The sequence below is a fragment of the Suillus subalutaceus genome (genome assembly GCF_016647625.1).
Source record: "Suillus subalutaceus strain FC151 chromosome Unknown DFJ58scaffold_41, whole genome shotgun sequence".
Taxonomy (NCBI): Eukaryota; Fungi; Basidiomycota; class Agaricomycetes; order Boletales; family Suillaceae; genus Suillus; species Suillus subalutaceus.
Window position 1 is genome coordinate 249,296 of NW_024540290.1, and position 19,145 is coordinate 268,440.

The window sequence follows — 19,145 nt, forward strand, 5'->3', positions numbered from 1 at the left end:
GAGCCTGTCGCGAGCTAATTGATCCGATCTCTACAAATCTGATATCTGATATCTGACCCGCTGTCTGCAGTCGGAATCCACTCACCACGTGCGATTTCCGACGGTGGTTACACAAGTTCATCTGAGCCAGCTTCTGATATGGCGATGATTCTGGGTTTGTTGCCGATAATACTGGTAACATAGTCGTGGACCTGGTAGCGCCCCACTTGAAGGATAATTCAAGCTATCATTTCATGCATTACGCCTCAGAGACTAGCGATTGATTGGCTATTACGGGCGCACTCATGCTGATCGTGAAAGCGGCAGTCCACCATGACCTGCTCTCAGGCAGTGTTAAAGTCCAAGTTTGACTTTAACACTGCCTGAGAGCGACTGTTCTCCAAAGCTTCCGAGACATGCGGAGATGTCACAGTAGCGGCGACCTAGCTAGCTATTGAATGAATGTGCCTCTTAGCACGAGTGAGTGTACTGCCAAGCCTCGAAGAAGCCTCACCTAGGCTTCAAGTTGACCTTGGTCCTTCAGCGTCAACATCTTATTACATACTCTTATCCCCATATGTAAAACTCAGGCTATTCGTCTAGAAACCGTCCAGGGAAAGGCGGCATGTTGAACTCACACATCCTTCCAATCGAAAAGTCACAGTACTAGTGTCGGCAACTATCCGCCAACTTCGAGTGCTTTCTCTTGCCGTTATGCATGTCTGTCTCCTACCCACAGAAATTTTATTCCACATATTCACTATCCGCAACAATGAGAGTTTCAGAGATTTTTTAGTTCAACTTGCTGTTCTTGCAAGGACCTGTAGGAAATTCAAGGAGCCTGCCCTTGATATTCTTTGGAAAGACATAATCGGGTTTAAGCCACTCATCTTGTGCCTGCCTGAAGGCGTGGTTAACACAGACAGGAGGGGAAACTTGGTCAGTGAAATGCCTGAACCTACTTGCATGATATTGAATACTCGAAATTTTCAAACAGACGCTCCAAAGGCCTTTCCTAGCTGGAGAATGGAACCTGATTGATCAATATGCACCACGTGTTCACTCCTTTACGGTCACCAGCCGTCAGTTAGGCATGATAGACAATCATTTCATGCAAATGCTCATGTCTGCCCCATCACCCATGTCCCTCTTCCCAAACCTTCGTGATTTGTATTGGTATGACAACCGAGAACGCTTCTTTCCGCTCTTGCGCACTTTCCTCGGGTCAACGATCACATTAATGAAGCTGGGCTTTGCATCAGAATCCCCCTCGTCTGCCCAACCTGCGTTGTTAGCTTCCCTCGCAAGTCGATGTCCATCCATTCGGGAACTCACCTTATGTGTTGGTCATTCTGCAGAAAGTTTAGATGCAACCTGTCAAGCTCTATCTGGCTTGCGGGAGCTTTGCCATCTTTACACAGGGGTCCTCAGTCGACGAGAGTTTCCTTCGCCTGGCTTCTTTACCGTCCCTTAAGTTTCTGAGCTTCACACTGGGGATGTACGACACCCACGAAATGCAATCTGACTTCACTCCAACAATTTCCTCCCAACTCAATCATGTGCAGCTCACTGTATTGATGAACGTCCATCGCCGTCGCTGAACACTTTCTTAGAAGCGTCCGTCTTCCCTCCTGTCGATCAGCGGTGGTGTCCATCAATCATGATAACTTAAGCTATGATCCAGAGGCCCTATATAATCCACTGCATATCCCCAACCTCGTCATCTCCCTCTCCGAGTGCCTCTCTCCTGCTCTTGAGGACACTTCACATCGACTTTGACCTCGACTTATATATATCCGAGGAGATATCGCTAGTCGCAGCTATGGGCTTGGCTTCAAAGCGGTTGCCCCGTTGCTGCCCTTTAATCGCTTGAAATATTTGCGGCTCGAGTGCATTTGTACTTCGGCCATTAACGACGCCTCACTCAAGACACTCGTACAATCCTGGCCTCAGCTCGAGTGTTTCTACTTTGGAGGTACAGCTGGTTGGCTAGTCCCGCCATCTATGACCTTCACATCAGTCGTCCACCTCATCCAACATTGCCCGCGCTTGCACACTGTTCAAATGACCTTTTGCGCAACTCCGGTCGACTACGACAACGATCCGTTCTTTTTTAAAACCGTTCCCAATGAAAAGATCACTACCCTTTCTGTGGGGATGTCTCCGATCAGCGATCCCTGCGCCATGGGCTCTATACTGCTTCGATTGCTGCCCAAGTTGGGGCATGTTGATTTCTTCGGCTGGTCTAATGATGACACACCCGTGCCACCGCCATTTCAAGTTGAACATCTCGAGGATGGATGGGATGTTGTAAATGAGATCCTGGCGGATAATGATCACCGCGAATTGAAATAACGGACTCTGGACATATTGTGGATATGTGCTGCAAAGCATATATTTGGGGCGAGCGCGCTAGACAAAGGCTGGGATGGAGGAGCGGATCTGGGTAGGCTACAGCGCGTCCTTATAGATTGTAAACAATATCCTAGGCGTCGTGTGTTTCCAACCTAGATCTGAGTGTGGCGCTGATCCCGATCCCGAGCTATGGATGTTGCTTTACCCGGGGTGGAGCTCAGATGAAGTTCGCAATGTAAACTACGTCGTCTTTTGTTTGACGTAGTCAGAACAAAAACGTAAGGGGAAAGGCCGGCATTAAATTCTGAAGTGAGTCACTGACTCATACATCATGATCCTGGCAAGTCAGAGCAATATTTTAAGCACCGCCAACTTTGAGTGCTTTTTCTTGCAGTCATGCATGTCTGTCTCCTGCCCACAGAACTTTTACTTAGCATATTCACTATCGACATCCCAGAGGGCAACGATTGGCATAGCTCCTGTTTCGCGTGCTCAACTTGCTGTTCTTGCAAGGACATGTAGGAAATTCAAGGAGCCTGCCCTTGATATTCTTTGGGGACGCATATGTGGGTTTAAGCCACTCATTTCATGCCTGCCTGAAGGCGTCAGTAACAGAGACAGAGGAAAGTTGGTGAGAAAAATGCCTGAACCCACCCGCATGATATTGAATACTCAAAACAACCAAATAGACGCTCCAAAGGCCTCTCCTAGCTGGAGAATGGAGGCTGATCCATCAATTTGCACGACGTGTCCACTCCTTTACGGTCAACAGGTCTGAGCTAGACATAATAGACAACCATGTCGTGCAAGCGCTCATGACTGCCCCATCACCCACATCCCTCTTCCCAAATCTTCGTAGATTGCGTTGGTATGATGACCGAGAACACTTCTTTCCGCTCTTGCGCACCCTCCTTAGGTCAACTATCACAGCCATCCGGGCGGACTTTAGATTAGCATCCCCCACGTTTGCCCGGTCTGCGTTGTTTGCTTCCCTTGGAAGTCTATGTCCATCCATTCGGGAACTTGCCTTATGTATCGGTGATTCTGCGGAAAGTTCAGATGCAATTTGTAAAGCCCTATCTGGCTTGCGGGAGCTTTCCCATCTTAAAACAAGCGCCCTCGGTCGCCGAGAGTTTCTTCACTTGGCTTCTCTACCGTCCCTCAAGTCTCTGTACTTCAGGCCGGAGATGGACAATACCCACGAAGTGCAATCCAACTCCACTCCAATTTTCTCCCAACTCAATTAAGTGAACCTTACTGCATCGTCACCATCCGTTGTTGAACACTTTCTCAGAAGCGTCCTTCTCCCCTCCTGTCGATCAGCGAAGGTGTATCTGGATTATGATGATATATGCTATAATCCAGACGTCCTGTACAATCTACTGCATATCCCCGGCCTCATCGTCTCCCTCTCGGAGTGCCTCTCTCCTACTCTTGAGATACTTCACGTCGAGTTTAAGGACGACCTCAGATATGTCAAAGAAGACTTTGCTAGTCGAAGCGATATGTTTGGCTTTGACGCAGTTGCCCCGTTGCTGCCATTTAATCGTTTGAAAGACTTAGTGCTCGAGTGCATTTGTACTTCGGACATTAACGACGCCTCGTTCAGGACACTCGTGCAATCCTGGCCTCAGCTCGAGCGGTTCTACTTTGGAGGTGGAACTCTTTCGCTAGTCCCGCCATCTATGACCTTCACAGCACTCGTCCACCTCATCCAACATTGCCCGTGCTTGCACACCGTTTAAATGTCCTTTAGCGCAACTCCAGTCGACTACGACGATGATCCATCCTTTTTTGAAACCATTCCCAACGAGAAGATCACTACCCTTTCTGTGGGGATGTCTCTGATCAGCGATCCCTTCGTCGTGGTCCTACATACTGCTTAGATTGCTGCCCAAGTTGACACATGTTGGTTTCCTCGGCTGGTTTAATGATTACGCGCGCGCGCGCGTACCACCGCCATTTGAAAAATTTGGGGAGGGATGGATTGTTGTGAATGAGATCCTGAAGACTGAAACCCAGCGCAGATTAAAATGACGGATCCTGGGCATATTGTGGATATGTGCTGCGAAGTACATATCCGGGGCGAGCACGTTCGATGGAGGGTGAGATGGAACTGCGCAGCGGATCTAGGTGGGGGGAGACTGTAGCGCGTCCTTAGAATTTGTAGATATTAACTGGCGTTGATTGTAAGCAATATCTCGGGCATCATGTGTTTCCAACCTAGATCTGAGTGTGGCGCTGATCCCGACTCCGAACTATGGATGTCGCTCTACCCGGGGTGGAGCTCAGATGGAGATCGCACATGTAGCCGTGTCGGTGGTATACATGCTCGTGCACCACGAACATTAGTTCTGGATTGGCGAGTGCCACCCATTACGAGGTGAATCCAGCAAGGATCGAAGTATTGATCATACATGTCTCTACAAATCTGATATTTGACTGTTGTCTGCAGTTGGAATCCACTCCGAGCCATGTACAATTTCCAATGGTGGTTGAACAGCTTCTGGTACGGCAATGATTCTGCTGTCCATAATAATATTAGTACATAGGCCACCTCGTCACGGGGGCCGTAGACTTGGTAGCGCCCCACTTGAGGAAACCTATCATCTCATGCGTTACGCCTGAGGCCTGAGAGACTAGCGATCGATTAGCTATTAGTATTATGCGCGCACTCATGCTGATCGTGAAAAGCAGTATTCCACCTACTCTTAATTAGGCAGCTTTAAAGTTGACCGAAGTTTCCGAGACTCGGATGCGGGCCTAGCTACAATGAATGTAACTAAGAGTTTGGCACGAGTGTGTGTACTGCCCAAACCTCGAAGAAGCCTTGCAGCGTATAGTACTAATGACTCGGACGCACAATTTGTCCCCATCATTGTTTTGCTACTAGACTCATGACTACTTATAGTCTTTGTTCAGATAAGGGGGAAAGTAACATTTAAAATTTTTAAGCACCGCCAAATCCGGGTCTCTTCAAGTCTTGCAGTCATGCATGTCTATCTCCTACCCACAGAAATTTTAATCTACATATTCACTGTCAACGACGACGAAGAGAGCTACAATCGCAGACCTTTTTTTGCTCAACTTGCTGTTCTTGCAAGGACCTGTAGGAAGTTCAAAGAGCCTGCCCTTGATATTCTTTGGAAACACGTATATGGGTTCAAGCCGCTCATCTCATGCCTGCCTGAAGGCGTCAGTTACATAGACATGGCAGGAAACTTGGTGAGAAAATACTTCGACTTGACCGCATGATATTAAATTTCAAATAGACGCTCCGAAGGCCTTTCCTAGCTGGAGAATGGAGACTGATCCATCAATATGCACGACGTGTCCACTCCTTTGCGGTCAACAGCTCTCAGCTAGACATGATAGACAATCATGTCATGCAAGCACTCATGTCTGCCCCATCATCCACATCCCTCTTTCCAAATCTTCGTAGATTGCGTTGGTCTGATGACCGAGAACACTTCTTTCCGCTCTTGCGCTACCCTCCTTGGGTCAACTATCACATCAATCCGGGTGGGCTTTACATCTACACTTCCCTCGTTTGCCCAATCTGCGTTGTTAGCTTCCCTCGGAGGTCGATGTCCATCCATTCGGGAACTCGACTGTGAATGTGTCGGTGACTCTCCAGAAAGTTCAGATGCAATTTGTAAAGCTCTGTCTGGCTTGCGGGAGCTTTGCCGTCTTGAAACAGGGACCCTCGGTCCACGAGAGTTTCTTTCGTCTGGCTTATTTACCATCCCTCAAGTCTCTGTACTTCAGACTGAGGACGTACGACACCCACGAAATGCAATCCAACTTCACCCCAACAATTTCCCCCAAACTCAACGAAGTAGACCTCACTGCATCGTCACAGTCCGTCGTCGAACACTTTCTCAGAAATGTCCCTCTTCCCTCCTGTCGATCAGCGAAGGTGTACATCGATTACGATGATTTGGACGATGAGCCCGAGGTCCCATATGATCCACTGCATATTCCCGACTTCGTTGTCTCCCTCTCGGAGTGCTTCTCTCCTGCTCTTGAGAAACTTCACGTCGAGTTTGAGTTCGATTTCAGCACCTATATCGGAGAAGGCATAATTGCCAATCGCAGCTATGTGCTTGGCTTTAACGCGGTTGCCCCGTTGATGCCCTTTCATCGGTTGACAGACTTACGGCTCGATTGGATGTGTACTTCGGCCATTAACGACGCCTCGTTCAAGACACTCGTGCAATCCTGGCCTCAGCTCGAGCAGTTCCACTTTGGAGGTGCAGCTTATTGGCTGGTCCCGCCGTCTATGACCTTCACGGCATTCGTCCACCTCATCCGACATTGCCCGCGCTTGCACACCGTTCAAATGTCCTTTTGTGCAACTCCGGTCGACTATGCCAACGATCCGTTCTTTTTTGAAACCATTCCCAATGAGAAGATCATTACGCTTTCTGTGGGGATGTCTCCGATCAGCGATCCCTGCGCCGTGGGCTATATACTGCTTAGATTGCTGCCCAAGTTGGGAGATGTTGATTTCCTCGGCTGGCTTGATGATGACATACCCGTGCAACCGCCATTTGAACATCTTGAGGACGGATGGAATGCTGTGAATGAGATCCTAGCGGCTAATAACCAGCGCAGATTGAAATAACGGACTCGGGACATATTGTGGATATGTGTCGTGAAGTGTATATCACGGGCGAGTGCGTTCGAAGCAGCGGATCTGGGTGGGGAGGCTACAGCACGTCCTTACAATTTGTAGATATTAGCTGGCATCGATTGCAAGAAAAGCAATATCTTGGGCATCATGTGTTTCCAATCTAGATCCGAGCGTGGCGCTGATACCGACTCCGAGTTATAGATGTTGTTCTACCTGGGGTGGAGCTCAGATGGAGTTTGCACATATAGCAAGCAGTGTCGGCGGTATACACCACGAACATCGGCGCTCAGCCCTGGAACAGGATTTACAATGGGTTGGCGAGTGTCACTCATTACGGGGTAATCCAGCGAGGATCGAACAGGTCACAAGTGATAACTTTCAATTGATCTGATCGTACATGTCTCTACAAATCTGATATTTGACCTGCTGTATGTAGTCGGAATCCACTCAACATGTATGATTTCCAACGGTGGTTAGATTCATCTGAACCAGCTCCTGGTATGGCGATGATTCCGAGCATGCTGCTGATAATATTAGTACATAGTCGTGGACCTGGTAGCGCCCCGCTTAAAGATAACTCAACCTATCATCTCATGCGAGTTCAACGCCTCAGAGACTAGCGATCGATTGGCTATTACGCGCGCAGTCGTGCTGATCGTGAAAAGCGGCAATCTACCTGCTCTCAGGCAGCGTCACGGTTAAAGTTGTTCTCCAAAGCTTCCGAGGACCAAGACGCGTGCAAATGTCACAGTAGCCCAACTACACCGAGTTAACGTTTAACAGGAGTGAGTGTACTGGTACGCACCCATGATAGTGTGAAAACTGCCGGTTACTGGTAGCATGAGCACGATTCGGACGACATGTCTTATATCCTTCCGAGTCTGAATGTCTGCCAAGGATCGTCGATTAGCTTGTATTATAGTTCTCGTATGATAGGAAGATATGAGGTCCTTCATGAGAGAAAACGACAGGACTGATGGGGCACTGCCGAGAATTTGGTTGCTGCTCGAAAAGGTGAAAGGCATGAATCGTAGTGTGCTTCAGCCTTCAGAAGTCCACTGTGACCGGGAGCCTGAGGCTATAGTTGCAGCCGTACCGCTGCAAATCCAATACACTATTTCGAACTCCCCGGAGACTTGTATTTGACACCATTATATTGGTTGATAAGAAACTGATGTACTTGTCGAGGAGGACTTGAGGTTGCCAGTGAGATCCGAGACTTGGAGAAGCTCACCACCAAAACAACTCAAAACAACTGGTTTTGCGGATTGACTGACTTCGACTCGAGCAGCTCGCACTTGATTGATTACCTGATCAACTCGAGTCGACGGACCCCTCAGACTTCCAATCACGTATATTTGAGTTGCCTGATACCATGTTACTCTCGCGCTTGGGTTTGAGGTTCACGTGGTCACAACTATGGGCCCTAGCAACTTACCCTCAACTTGAACGTTCTGAACTTTGACCGGCTGTCGGACCTCTGAGCTCTCCCGGAGCTGGGCCGGTGTGGGAGCTTGCTCAAGTCCTTGAAACTACCTTTTTGAGCTTAAGGATCTGCGCCGTGTGTTCGAACACTATGCCACGGCAACCATACTGGACGCCATCATAGTGGTATATCCAGCACCCTTGATGTTATATGGCTCCATCCAACCGAACCAAACCATTTTACATCTACCAAGTTCACCATTCACTCGAATATGAGCCTAGTCTCGGACGATCCCAGACTCCAGCTGGTGGCCGACGATAAATTCGAATATGTTTTACAGCTACTTTATAGGTTCGTAGAGATTCAGTCGATGATGTTGGTGATGTCTCTGTCGATCTACTAACTATGGCTTTGCAATTGCTTCCTCTACCGGGGTGATATACGATTGGGGTGAGGGAAGGCGGTCCTAAAGAATTACTGATATTTTCAGCACTGACATTCGGACAAGAGGTAGGTCGATGCGGTCATCGGAACAGCCATCTCGCTAACAATGGTGTTATAGAGCGAGCAGACCAGAACGGCAACATAATGATGTAACTGATCCCAGGGAGAGGCGACGCTGATCCCCCAGGACTATCTCAGTGTGCATAGCTTGTATTATAGTGCAGTCAGCAACTCGTGCTGACTTCCAAATATCATAGGTGGAATAGTACACGCTGGGTATGTTAGCAAGGCCAAAAAAAGATTGTGCGGTGCTAATAACCACCTCTCACCATCAGCATCAACATGCCGAGTAAGCTTACTCATGTACAATGCGCATATTCCTTCTGACGGGCGGCATATGGGCGGTCTTCCATCACTCTCAGTGACAGAAATAGTGCGTTTTCTGCATGCCTACCATTCAAGTCCAATTAACTGCACCCCTACTAGTACATAGTAAGGGGTAAGTCAGATTCATTACTATCTTGTTGGGGTAATATGACACCTGCAGCAGCTGTGAGTTTGTTTGTTTAGAGTTTGATCCTCTAAGGCTCATCACTGAATGGCTTTCCAGGCAAACATATATTCTACATTATAATTTCGATGCAAATGTTCGCATCTCTCATGCTGGACGGTGAGCTACCAGCTGCAAATCAGCGCTGATGTTGACTTGACTGAAACGTGACGCAAGTTATCGTGACGTTCGGTTATATGCCATGCGTCAGCAATCTAGAAAGATACTGATTTTTTTCGTTGTCATTTTCCTGGTCGTCAACATTCCCTGCGGAGTGATGGCCGGAATATATACAACACACTATGTTTCAGGAGGCAAACTTGAACTACGGACAAGATTCAAGTGTATCACGCTCATTGGAAGATGCCAGAAGAACTTGTCCTCTCTGGCACCTATCAGTGCCCTTACAAGGGAATATCCGCTCTTTTAATGCCATTGGTTGGGTACTCAACACTGTGTGGGAGGCTATCGCGCTGTATCTTACTGTGTGGATTGCTGTGAAACATTTGTGTGCGCTGCGACAATTCGGATCATCGAAAGGACGTACCGTCGGGAACTGTTTCACGGTGTTGATACTACAAACGCACGTGTTATACTTTGCAAGGTGAGCTCGTATTTTCAATGTACTTATCCTTTCCCACTGAGGCTATGCACTCGCTAACTTTGCTGCTGCTTCTTGCCTCAAAACCTCAGTATCCTCTCTCCAAACATCTCGGTACGTCAGTCTGTCATGATATCTGTTTGAAACCATTGTTCATCATTTCCTTCTATAGAACTCAAGTGTCATGGAGAGTCAGATTTATCGTGGTATTCTTGAAATTGTCAAGGTCATATATTTATTTGTGCTGGGACCATGCCTCCGATCATCCTTTAACGTTCGAGAGTATCACGCTAAGCTCATATCCGATTCAGATGCAGGGACCGGCCTGACTACGATTGCTTTCCACGAGTGCATCCGTGTGTCGACTGGCAGTGCTGTATAGCACAACACATGCTCCCAGTCATTAGCGCTTGCCGGGGTTATGCAAGGAACGGGAGAATTTGTCTAGACTATCCGACAGTATAGGTTATAGTATATCCAAGATCAAGTAATTTCAACATGCATCTACATATAACATCTGCTCGGCTTAATTATGCTACCTCCAGGAGTCTATGCTGTGCTTCACAGAAGTCCACGGGGATGGACATGTAGCCGGTAGTACCCGGCGCCCGCCGCAAATTCCACGGGTTATTTTCCTGGATTCTCATTGATTTTTGTACATACATGACATAAGTATGAGATGCTGAGAAAGGTTACTCTTTCCCCTAATACGAAATGCGCACCCCAAGAAATAATATAACGCCTTCCGAAAAAGAGTTCCGGACGCCCTCTGGAGTGCTCAGTGCATCCATAATAATATTAATAATATTAAACGCTTATTAAGTAAGCCTGTTGCGACGTGTTTGCGGGAGAACTCCCCTCAAGTTCGTCGACAAAGAGCTCTCATTTTAGCCAAGGACCCTAGTTCAACCAATCGTATGAATGTTATTAGCGCTCTGCAGGTCATACATGTTAAACTGAAACAACGACAGCCTACGGCAGCATGGACAACTCACCCCTTCTGCCACGACCGATACACATAGACTCGTCGAAACTGCAGAAAGGGCAACGCGGAGGAGACAAAGTACCAGTTGATGACATCCATAAAAACAGAGTAACTTATTTGATAACGTGCCACGCCTCGAACTTACCACTGTCCAGACGCCAGTGGTACTACCCTCGTGGACGATTCAAAGAAAAGTGCGTCTTGGCAGCGTGCATTCTCCTGCTGACTCACTCTTTGCCAGATTTCAAGGCTTGAGGGAACGCTTTGATCAAGTCGTAGGGGTACGTATCTTAACCGAAGCACTCTTGACGCAACACGTTCAACCCCGCTAGTTACACGAGGAGCTCGAGAGAGATCTTGAGCTTGCAAATGCACGCATACGGAAGCTTCAAGCTGAGAACGAGTGCGCACACTCTTGCTTTTCGGCCTGCGTTACTGATATGCTTGCTTGTTTTAAGCTTGCTTCTTGACGCTATCAATCTCACAGTGCCAGCAACACCTTCCCTCATGCATCTTACGCGTCCCTCACCGACACTATATTCACACTCTGTTGCACCTCCAGCGGCGCCGCCTCCACCTCACCACATAAATGGGCACAGTGTTCCTCATGCTAATGGGAGGTATCGCCCAGTAGATGTACGCTCACAAGTTATCCCTCATCATCGTCATCTCTGATCTTTCTTTCGATAGCCACATGATATCACAACTTCGGAGCGGGATCGTGATCGTGATTACCGAGATATTCCTCCTGAAACCACAGCGAACGGACGCTTGTGAATACGAGCCAAATGCGTGACCTTCGATCAGAACCTGTTCGCAAGCCCAACATTTTGTTGCGCTCGTCTTCGTGCGTTTTTACCTCGCTATTATTGCAACTTGTACCTTTATATGCCAAACATATGATTCACTCTGATTGGCTAACAAAGTCTGCCGGGTCTCGATCTCCCCTTATTTGGAACATAATGCTTCCTGCCGGTACAGGAATAAGACCTAATATATTACTTATTCGCCTCCAACTCGATCAAGTGCTCCCATTCAGTGAGCCATTAATGCCATTGTGCGTACCGTACGCACTTGATGGATCCATGGTGAACTTTGATAGCTGTGTATATTTTCACACCAACAAAGCTACCGCTGTCATCAACGTTCAACGTTGGCTCATAATATGCAACGACGTGTATAGCCCGACGCACCTCATGACAAAGTTACATTTGTGGGCATAAGGGCAGCCCGACGGAATCAGTGCACTGACCAGCCTCCGCCCTTGTCACACCTAGAGGGTAAATCAAGCTTGGTACGTTCCGTAAACATAGAAGTCTTGCTGAACTTTCTGCCGTCCTAAGCCTCCCTCAAGACCGATATAATATTGGTGTATAGGCGTTAACAAGCGCCTAATCCGGAGTTGACGCCAGCCGATAAGACTTAATTCTAAATTTTTGGGCCATGAATACGCCGAACGAGATTAAAAACGTTACCCGCCAGGGCAGCATACAAATGAATGATTAAACTTCTAGCCGAGACGTTATAGCCCCTTTGTCGGTCGTGGATCCGGAAAACGGGTATTTCCAGATAGCTGGCTATTGTTAACAGTGGGTCGTAATGATATCTCATGCCATTCTCATAGCCCTGCGGAGCACCGCCTACCACGGTTTCACGAGGCGAAGCAATTCTGCCCCTTATAAGTTTCGTATGTCGGTGATCAGTGGCATTATCCATTTGATATACAGCGTCATGTCGGAACGACATAGTGTCGCTGACGTCCACTGGAATAGCGATATTTCCGGTTTGTCGGTGTCAGAACTAGATGCTGCTGTCTATGGCGTCCGCTGGAATGACTATATCTCCTGTTCGTCAGCTCCTTTTAAATGATCTGTGATGGAACTATCATACTGAACGTTGAATCCAGTGGCGACGATTACCCTGATATCCTATGAATACCGTGAGTAGCCTTCGAGATCCTTGTACTTTTGCTGAGTGAAAGATTATCTAGTCCTTCTCTTGGACAAAGAGGTAATAAAGAACCTCTTTTATGACGGTCGAATACTTACGGCTATGATCGGTGTAGATCACGTACGTCTGGGTCAGTGTCCAACACCAAATCTACACAATGATACTAGCCTGGAGGCTGACTAGATCTCTAGAAACGGCCGTGGTCACCAATGACATTCCTTTACCTCATCGTGAGTTTCGCGCTGCCAGGGTGCTTCATGATTTTTTATTTTCTTCCATGCTAGGTCCGATATCTTGGACTTTTCCTTGCACTGTACGTCGTTAAATTTGATTGTGTCCTTCAAACGGTGCATAGTATGTTGACGTCGACCCTAGGCTTTGGGGTTTTTGTGTGTAATGCTATGCCAACTGAATCATCATTTGCTGACCAGCTCTATAGGGGGAGGACTGTTGTATATGCCTGAACCAGTGAGTGTAGCGATACTTTCTGTCTTAACAGAGTTTGGGTTGACCCATGTTTCAGCTGTACGTCTCTATTTTGATTGAAACCCCAGTTCCAACAATTGTCGATTTCTCATCTATCTAGCTGCGAGTATACCATTTTCAGCCTGAACTGTCTTCGCTCATCATGAAAACAAAATAGGCCGCGATCTTGTCATTTTTATGGAATGGGGCTATTCCGCATATATTTTGACTGCACAAAGTAAGTGATGCATTTGCTCAGCACATTGCGCCCACCGAACTTGCATCTACAGTCATTCTCATCTGGCGTCTTTATGCGCTATACAACCGTTCGAAGCTCCTACTTCGGGTCCTACTGGGGTTATTCTTCCCCATCGTCGCTGTCTCAATAGGAACAGATGTCTTTTTATACAGTCGATCTAGCGTGTTCTCGGGTAGGTACATGTTTAATTGATATTAACTGTGACCTGATCCATGTCTCGTTGCAGTGGAAGAAGTAATAACTCCGAACGTCCAGTACTGCACGTTTTTTTTCGAGATAGGGCCTAAGGATGCGATCTATTGGGCTATCCCCATGGTGTGCTTTGATATCGTCCTAGTTATTCTCGCGGCTGCCAGACTCGCAAAACACACCGAAGAGCGGAAGAAGATGAAAGTGAGGCCTAATGCATCTATATCGATGATTGTTCGACTTCATATTATGTGCTTCGTGCTGCAAGTCCCACTTTCCTTGATCTAGTGTGTTCTGAAAGTATTAATCGAATCTTGATAGGAACTTGCTGAGCCAAATATTTCTGGTGATGATGTGGGCTCAGATCTCTGTATGATATTTCTGAACATCCTGCAGAAATCCGCTCATGCCACCTTTAATATATTCACAGGTCCAAGTGATGAATCTCGCAGAGCTCTTCAACTCTGTCGTGCCATATGTTGTCGCGCCGCGTTTCATCATCAGCATCTGGGATACGCATGCCTATGACAAGTGCGTATATGTCAGTAAGGCATTCGAGGATTGTGGCTGTTGGACTTCGCAGCGGATGGCATTCGAGGAGCATGAAATGTATTCTGAGATAGAATCTGAGACGGGAGGTTCTTGCATCGCATGATTTTGGCGTACTGCTTGCGGGCGAGTGGTGGCGGAATCAACTTCGGACGAGCTCTATGACGAGATTTTAATTGGGCAAGCGTAGGACTAAAAGTATCGAACAAAGAAGATACTACAGTAGTAGGTTTAGTACTAGTCAAGATATCATTATATGAATATGTAGCGAAGCATATCGAGGGTACAGTGATCAATAAAAATGCCAGTCCTCTTGAAACTTTGCAAGGTCTGATTCTGGTGGAATCAACCTTGAAATATGATGATGCCGTGCTTTAATGTTGGGACAGTAAACTTATCGCCAGTGCTCGAGTTCATCATATTAGTGTATAACACGTCTACGACGTGTTTATTAGCTCCCTCAAAGCGACATTAAATGATATCGACAGTCGGGCAACCGATCCAGTATTGGGAAAAATTAGATTAGATCTGCCTAGGGGAGACTATTAGATACAGCAGTCGACGATGAGAACAAAAATTAGTACTTAGCACACATAAAAATGTCGGCGTCGATATATAAGAACACGGGTGTTGCGGGTAATATATCATTATCAAATTGAAATGCAATCGATAGTCGTATATCATCTTCACTAGGATTCCAGGAATCTGCAGGATTCATCGCCGACGACGTACTTAACTGGACACAGAGAGAAGAGTGCGAATGGCGGATGGCACGCATGAACTGGATGCCGAAACCAGATCCACCAGGATGCATGTCCATAGCCACAAACAGATCAGAAACGTCTCGATGGCCTTCGACATCTATGAGACTTAAAGAGCTCTTGGCATCGATTCGCGACAGGAAGGACTAGTTGCTTGAAGAGCGACACGTCCGCGTCATCTCCGATCGAGGGATCACCTAGCGCTATGCTTTTCAACCGAGGGAGTGGCACTTTCTCGAGGAGCTTCGTTTCTATAAGAAGCCGCTCACGCGCAAGGTGCTCCAAAGTAGGCGTACGTCATAGAGTTGACGGGAGCTAAGACAAGGTAGGAAAGGATTCCAACCCTGGTTATCTGATAGATAGAATCCAAAGCCCGCTGAAAACATGAGCTATCCGGTTTATTTTAAAACTCGTAAGCTCAATACTCCGAAGTCGAGGCGCTTGTCCTTGAAAGGTGGTGTTTCATGAGCCTCGTTATGGGAGCGCCGAGCGTCGAGCGATCTGATCGGCTTGGAGAATTCGAAGGTTTCAAGTAATAGTGCAGGTTGCGATGATAACGCGTTCAGAATCCGCTTGTAAGTTGTAACGCGCGAAATTGGAGAAATTTTGATTCGCGATAGGTGCGAGAGGATTGGCTCCAAGCAATCAAGTAGCGGGATCGGTGACTTGTATATGATGAATAATGGAAGGAAGGTTCTTTGACCTCTCAAGCATGATGGCTAGCCAACGACGAGAGGAAGAACGGATGGATGTCCAACTCGTGAGCGACTTTGCGCCAGTATCTGGCCCCCCGCAGACTTGTGTGGCTACCACACAAGCAAGGACATCATTGCTCGCAGATCCATGGAAACACCATTCTTCTTCGAAATATCTGAAGGCAATCGTGAGAATCTCGGTTGGAAAACGAAATATGGGGAGTCGATCATTCAACAGGCGAAAGCGAAGGACGCGCTTGGACTCAAATGCAGCAAGCTCCTCGGAACTTGAGTGAGCATCAAACCTGGTGTGCAAGTTTCACCGATGCCTATGTAACTAGACTGTTACTCGAGTTGTCTGATCCTTGTTGTTCTGGCAGGCGTGTGGAATGAAGGCCTAACACGATGGAATATGTTTCTAGAAAGTTGTTAGCCTGAGAGACTGCTGCCGAAAAGGTCACTGCAATCTGATTAAATTACTCAAACGGCGCCCTTGAGAAGGACTGAGCCAATTTAAGTAGTCGATTCGGATCGTCATGTTGTCAATGCAACGCGTCTGCTAGTACTTATCATAAGTAGTCTCAGTCCACATCAACGCTCACGTTAACAAAGTCAACTCATCTTAACACCGATCGCACATCGACAACGGCCAGCTCGAGAACGGCGGACTGACGGGGGTAATACCAGGGCATTCGTGATTCGAGAGATGCGAAGGGTCACCGTGACTGAGTACTGGGGGATCCTGATGATAGAGTTCTCAATTAGAATTACGTAAAAATAAAAATAAAATGGAGCTACTAGCTACTACTAGCTTAGAGTCCTAGATCCATCCTACGTTTACTAGCTGGTACTATTGCTATGTACTGCACAGTACTGCATCACGCACATGAACCAACAACCGCTACGACAGCATGAATAAATTGTTCGCTCATCAATGCCCCATTACCTCTGTTCAGTTCCCATGAATGTAAGAATGAAAACTTGCCGTTGTCCTCAGCCTGACGTTGTGCTCCCTCAGGCTAGATCGAAGGCGGCGTGGCTATCAAGAGATAACAATAGCAAGCCCTTAGACCGATGTTGCATGGTGCGCAGCTGATAGGACTTCACACTCTCTAGGCTATTATAAACGTTCACCACGACGACTGGCATACCGTGCGAGTAGTGAAGAATCTAGCCAAAATATAACAGCTACTCTCCGAGTACCTTGAATTTGGGTGTAATGTCAATTCGTTTAAGTTGACAGCTAACTATTGAGAACATCGACTTGGAAATCAGCAGGAAGTGCAGGCAAACTCGGTACCATCTCGTACACCATTCATTACATCTAGTTCCGGACCATAGTGCACCAGACGAGGGACGAACACCTCAGTCCCCACGACTCGGAGGCAATCTGAGGAAATTTTGTGCCTTATCATAAGTCGCTCCAGCATCCGTTATCCTTTTCGAATTCTCCATTCCATCTGCAGTATCATGTCGGAAGAAGAGGCTGCCACTGGTCTCCGCTGGAACAACAATGTGTCTGGTTCGTCAGCTCCTCTACCTGATTTGCCGCATTGTTGTGCTGAATATCAATTACAGTAGCAGCCATTGCCCTGATATCCTATGAGTACCGTTAGTAACCTTGGTGAACCTTGTACTCTTGCTGAGCGAAAGATCATCCAGTTATTCTGTTAGACAAGGAGGTAATAGAGAACTCCTCTTCTGCTGGTCGAGTGCTGATGGTTATGATTGTCTGCATAGGTTGAGTATGTTTGGGTCAGTGTCAAACTCCTTATCTGGATGATAAACCTAATCCAAAGACTAACTGAATCTACAGAAAAGACCGTGGTCGTTCATGTCATGCCTGTACCTTGTTGTGAGTCTCGCCCTGCCATAGTGTCTAATCAAATGTACGATGTTTTTGCCAGGTTCGATATTTTGGGCTTTTCCTTGCAATGTACGTCGCCGTGGTTCCTTCACATTGTACACATCATGTTGACAAGTTTTCACACTAGGGTGTGCGCCTGCTGTATGTGTCACTAGCCCATGCCAACTCGAGCCGTCATTGACTGACTTGCGCTAGGGGGAGGTCTGATGTATATTCCTGAATCAGTAAGTATATCTATGCCTTCCATCGTTCAAGAGCTTCAGCTTAATACATATTTCAGCCGTATGTCCCCAGTTCATTTCACAGCTAACTAAATTCCAACAGTTGTCCTCTTATCTAGTTGTACGTATATCGTTTTTAACCTGAAGCGCATTTACTCATCATGCATTTGGAAAAGGTTACGATCTTATCGTTCTGATTGAATGGGGGTTTTCAGTGTATTTTTGTTTTGCGGAAGGTAAGGTATACATTCTTGCATCTCGCTACGGTACCAATCCCGTATCCACAGTCATTCTTATCTGGCGTCTTTATGCCATATGCAACCAATCCAAGCTCGTACTTCATGTTCTAGTGGGATTGTTTGTGCCTATCGTGGCCCTCTCGATAGGGACAGACGTCTATTTGTATAGTCGACCCAGCGTGTTCTCTGGTAAATTTGTACCCTGATCGCTTTGGCTGCAAGCTAAACCCGCCTCATTCCATAGTGCAAGAGGTAATGACTCCAAACGCCAAGTACTGCACCCTTTACTTCAAAATAGGGCCTATGCTTGCGATCTATACCTCTATTCCCATCATGTGTTTTGACATTTTACTTGTCATTATCGCGGCTTTCACTCTCGTGAAACATGTTATAGAACAGAGGAGGATCAAAATGAGGCCTAATACCTACATGGTAATGATTGTCCGTTATCATATCGTGTACTTTGCCCTGTAAGTTCCGCTTCGTCCATTGGGCTCCACAAGCAATACTCATATCTCACTAGGAATCTGACAAACCAGATCTTATTGGTGATATTATGGGCTGACATACCGGTATGAAACTTCCAAGTTATGCAGAGATCGGTTGACGCATACATTCGCAGACGCCAGCGATGAGTCTCGCAGAGCTCTTCAACGGCACTGCGCCCTTTATTCTCGCGCCCCGTCTCATCATCAGCATTTGGGACACGCATGCCAATGAAGAATGCGTACATGTCAGCACAACATTCGCTGATTGTCTGTGTTGGACTTCGCCACCAGACTTCGAGCAGCACGAGATGAATCCTTGTGTCGAGCATCCTGAATCTACGTTCAGCGCGGATAAAGAAGTGGTCGAGGTATAGACTCTGTAGCATGAGGTCACAATGCTATTTATATTTATGAATAAATTACTTGCGCCGATCACCTATCCATAGTTCATACTTTTGTCCCAGAATATAACCTTGCATGTATTAA

The 19,145-nt window shown here is 47.0% G+C and overlaps 8 protein-coding genes across 8 annotated transcripts; all 8 read left to right on the forward strand.

The window, feature by feature from the left end:
* Positions 1–693: 693 nt before the first annotated feature.
* DFJ58DRAFT_726962 (uncharacterized protein) lies at positions 694–1,453 on the forward strand (the record flags this gene model as incomplete). The annotated part of the gene is made up of 2 exons (XM_041385421.1): positions 694–918; positions 977–1,453. 2 exons carry the CDS (start codon positions 694–696, stop codon positions 1,451–1,453), a joined length of 702 nt encoding a protein of 233 aa, XP_041244883.1.
* Positions 1,454–1,983: 530 nt separating this feature from the next.
* Positions 1,984–2,334, forward strand: DFJ58DRAFT_840678 (uncharacterized protein; the record flags this gene model as incomplete). The annotated part of the gene is made up of 1 exon (XM_041392635.1): positions 1,984–2,334. One exon carries the CDS (start codon positions 1,984–1,986, stop codon positions 2,332–2,334), a length of 351 nt encoding a protein of 116 aa, XP_041244884.1.
* A 185-nt stretch (positions 2,335–2,519) lies between these two features.
* Positions 2,520–3,710, forward strand: DFJ58DRAFT_330906 (uncharacterized protein). The gene is made up of 2 exons (XM_041379895.1): positions 2,520–2,965; positions 3,024–3,710. Exons 1-2 carry the CDS (start codon positions 2,666–2,668, stop codon positions 3,579–3,581), a joined length of 858 nt encoding a protein of 285 aa, XP_041244885.1. The 5' UTR covers positions 2,520–2,665; the 3' UTR covers positions 3,582–3,710.
* Positions 3,711–5,293: 1,583 nt separating this feature from the next.
* On the forward strand, positions 5,294–6,961 carry DFJ58DRAFT_913524 (uncharacterized protein; the record flags this gene model as incomplete). Its single annotated transcript, XM_041395331.1, has 3 exons — positions 5,294–5,559; positions 5,607–5,900; positions 5,972–6,961. Exons 1-3 carry the CDS (start codon positions 5,326–5,328, stop codon positions 6,959–6,961), a joined length of 1,518 nt encoding a protein of 505 aa, XP_041244886.1. The 5' UTR covers positions 5,294–5,325.
* Positions 6,962–10,834: 3,873 nt separating this feature from the next.
* DFJ58DRAFT_783594 (uncharacterized protein) lies at positions 10,835–11,988 on the forward strand. Its single transcript, XM_041389910.1, is given in 5 exon segments — positions 10,835–11,101; positions 11,185–11,257; positions 11,309–11,379; positions 11,435–11,651; positions 11,667–11,988. The coding sequence occupies 4 exon segments, from the start codon at positions 10,974–10,976 to the stop codon at positions 11,649–11,651; spliced, it is 489 nt and encodes a 162-aa protein (XP_041244887.1). The 5' UTR covers positions 10,835–10,973; the 3' UTR covers positions 11,667–11,988.
* A 676-nt stretch (positions 11,989–12,664) lies between these two features.
* Positions 12,665–13,823, forward strand: DFJ58DRAFT_783605 (uncharacterized protein; the record flags this gene model as incomplete). Its single annotated transcript, XM_041389911.1, is given in 11 exon segments — positions 12,665–12,822; positions 12,883–12,915; positions 12,967–12,986; positions 13,042–13,056; positions 13,118–13,156; positions 13,211–13,239; positions 13,302–13,315; positions 13,366–13,393; positions 13,409–13,411; positions 13,513–13,629; positions 13,682–13,823. Coding segments are annotated over 10 exon segments (385 nt in total), but the record flags the coding sequence as incomplete, so codon positions are not given.
* Positions 13,824–13,837: 14 nt separating this feature from the next.
* Positions 13,838–14,730, forward strand: DFJ58DRAFT_331170 (uncharacterized protein). The gene is made up of 3 exons (XM_041379897.1): positions 13,838–14,102; positions 14,161–14,209; positions 14,270–14,730. Exons 1-3 carry the CDS (start codon positions 13,963–13,965, stop codon positions 14,492–14,494), a joined length of 414 nt encoding a protein of 137 aa, XP_041244889.1. The 5' UTR covers positions 13,838–13,962; the 3' UTR covers positions 14,495–14,730.
* Positions 14,731–17,213: 2,483 nt separating this feature from the next.
* On the forward strand, positions 17,214–19,145 carry DFJ58DRAFT_331219 (uncharacterized protein). The gene is made up of 13 exons (XM_041379898.1): positions 17,214–17,366; positions 17,423–17,455; positions 17,507–17,526; positions 17,585–17,599; positions 17,661–17,699; positions 17,752–17,780; positions 17,839–17,852; positions 17,907–17,939; positions 18,109–18,168; positions 18,220–18,360; positions 18,416–18,641; positions 18,695–18,743; positions 18,794–19,145. Exons 1-13 carry the CDS (start codon positions 17,315–17,317, stop codon positions 19,031–19,033), a joined length of 951 nt encoding a protein of 316 aa, XP_041244890.1. The 5' UTR covers positions 17,214–17,314; the 3' UTR covers positions 19,034–19,145.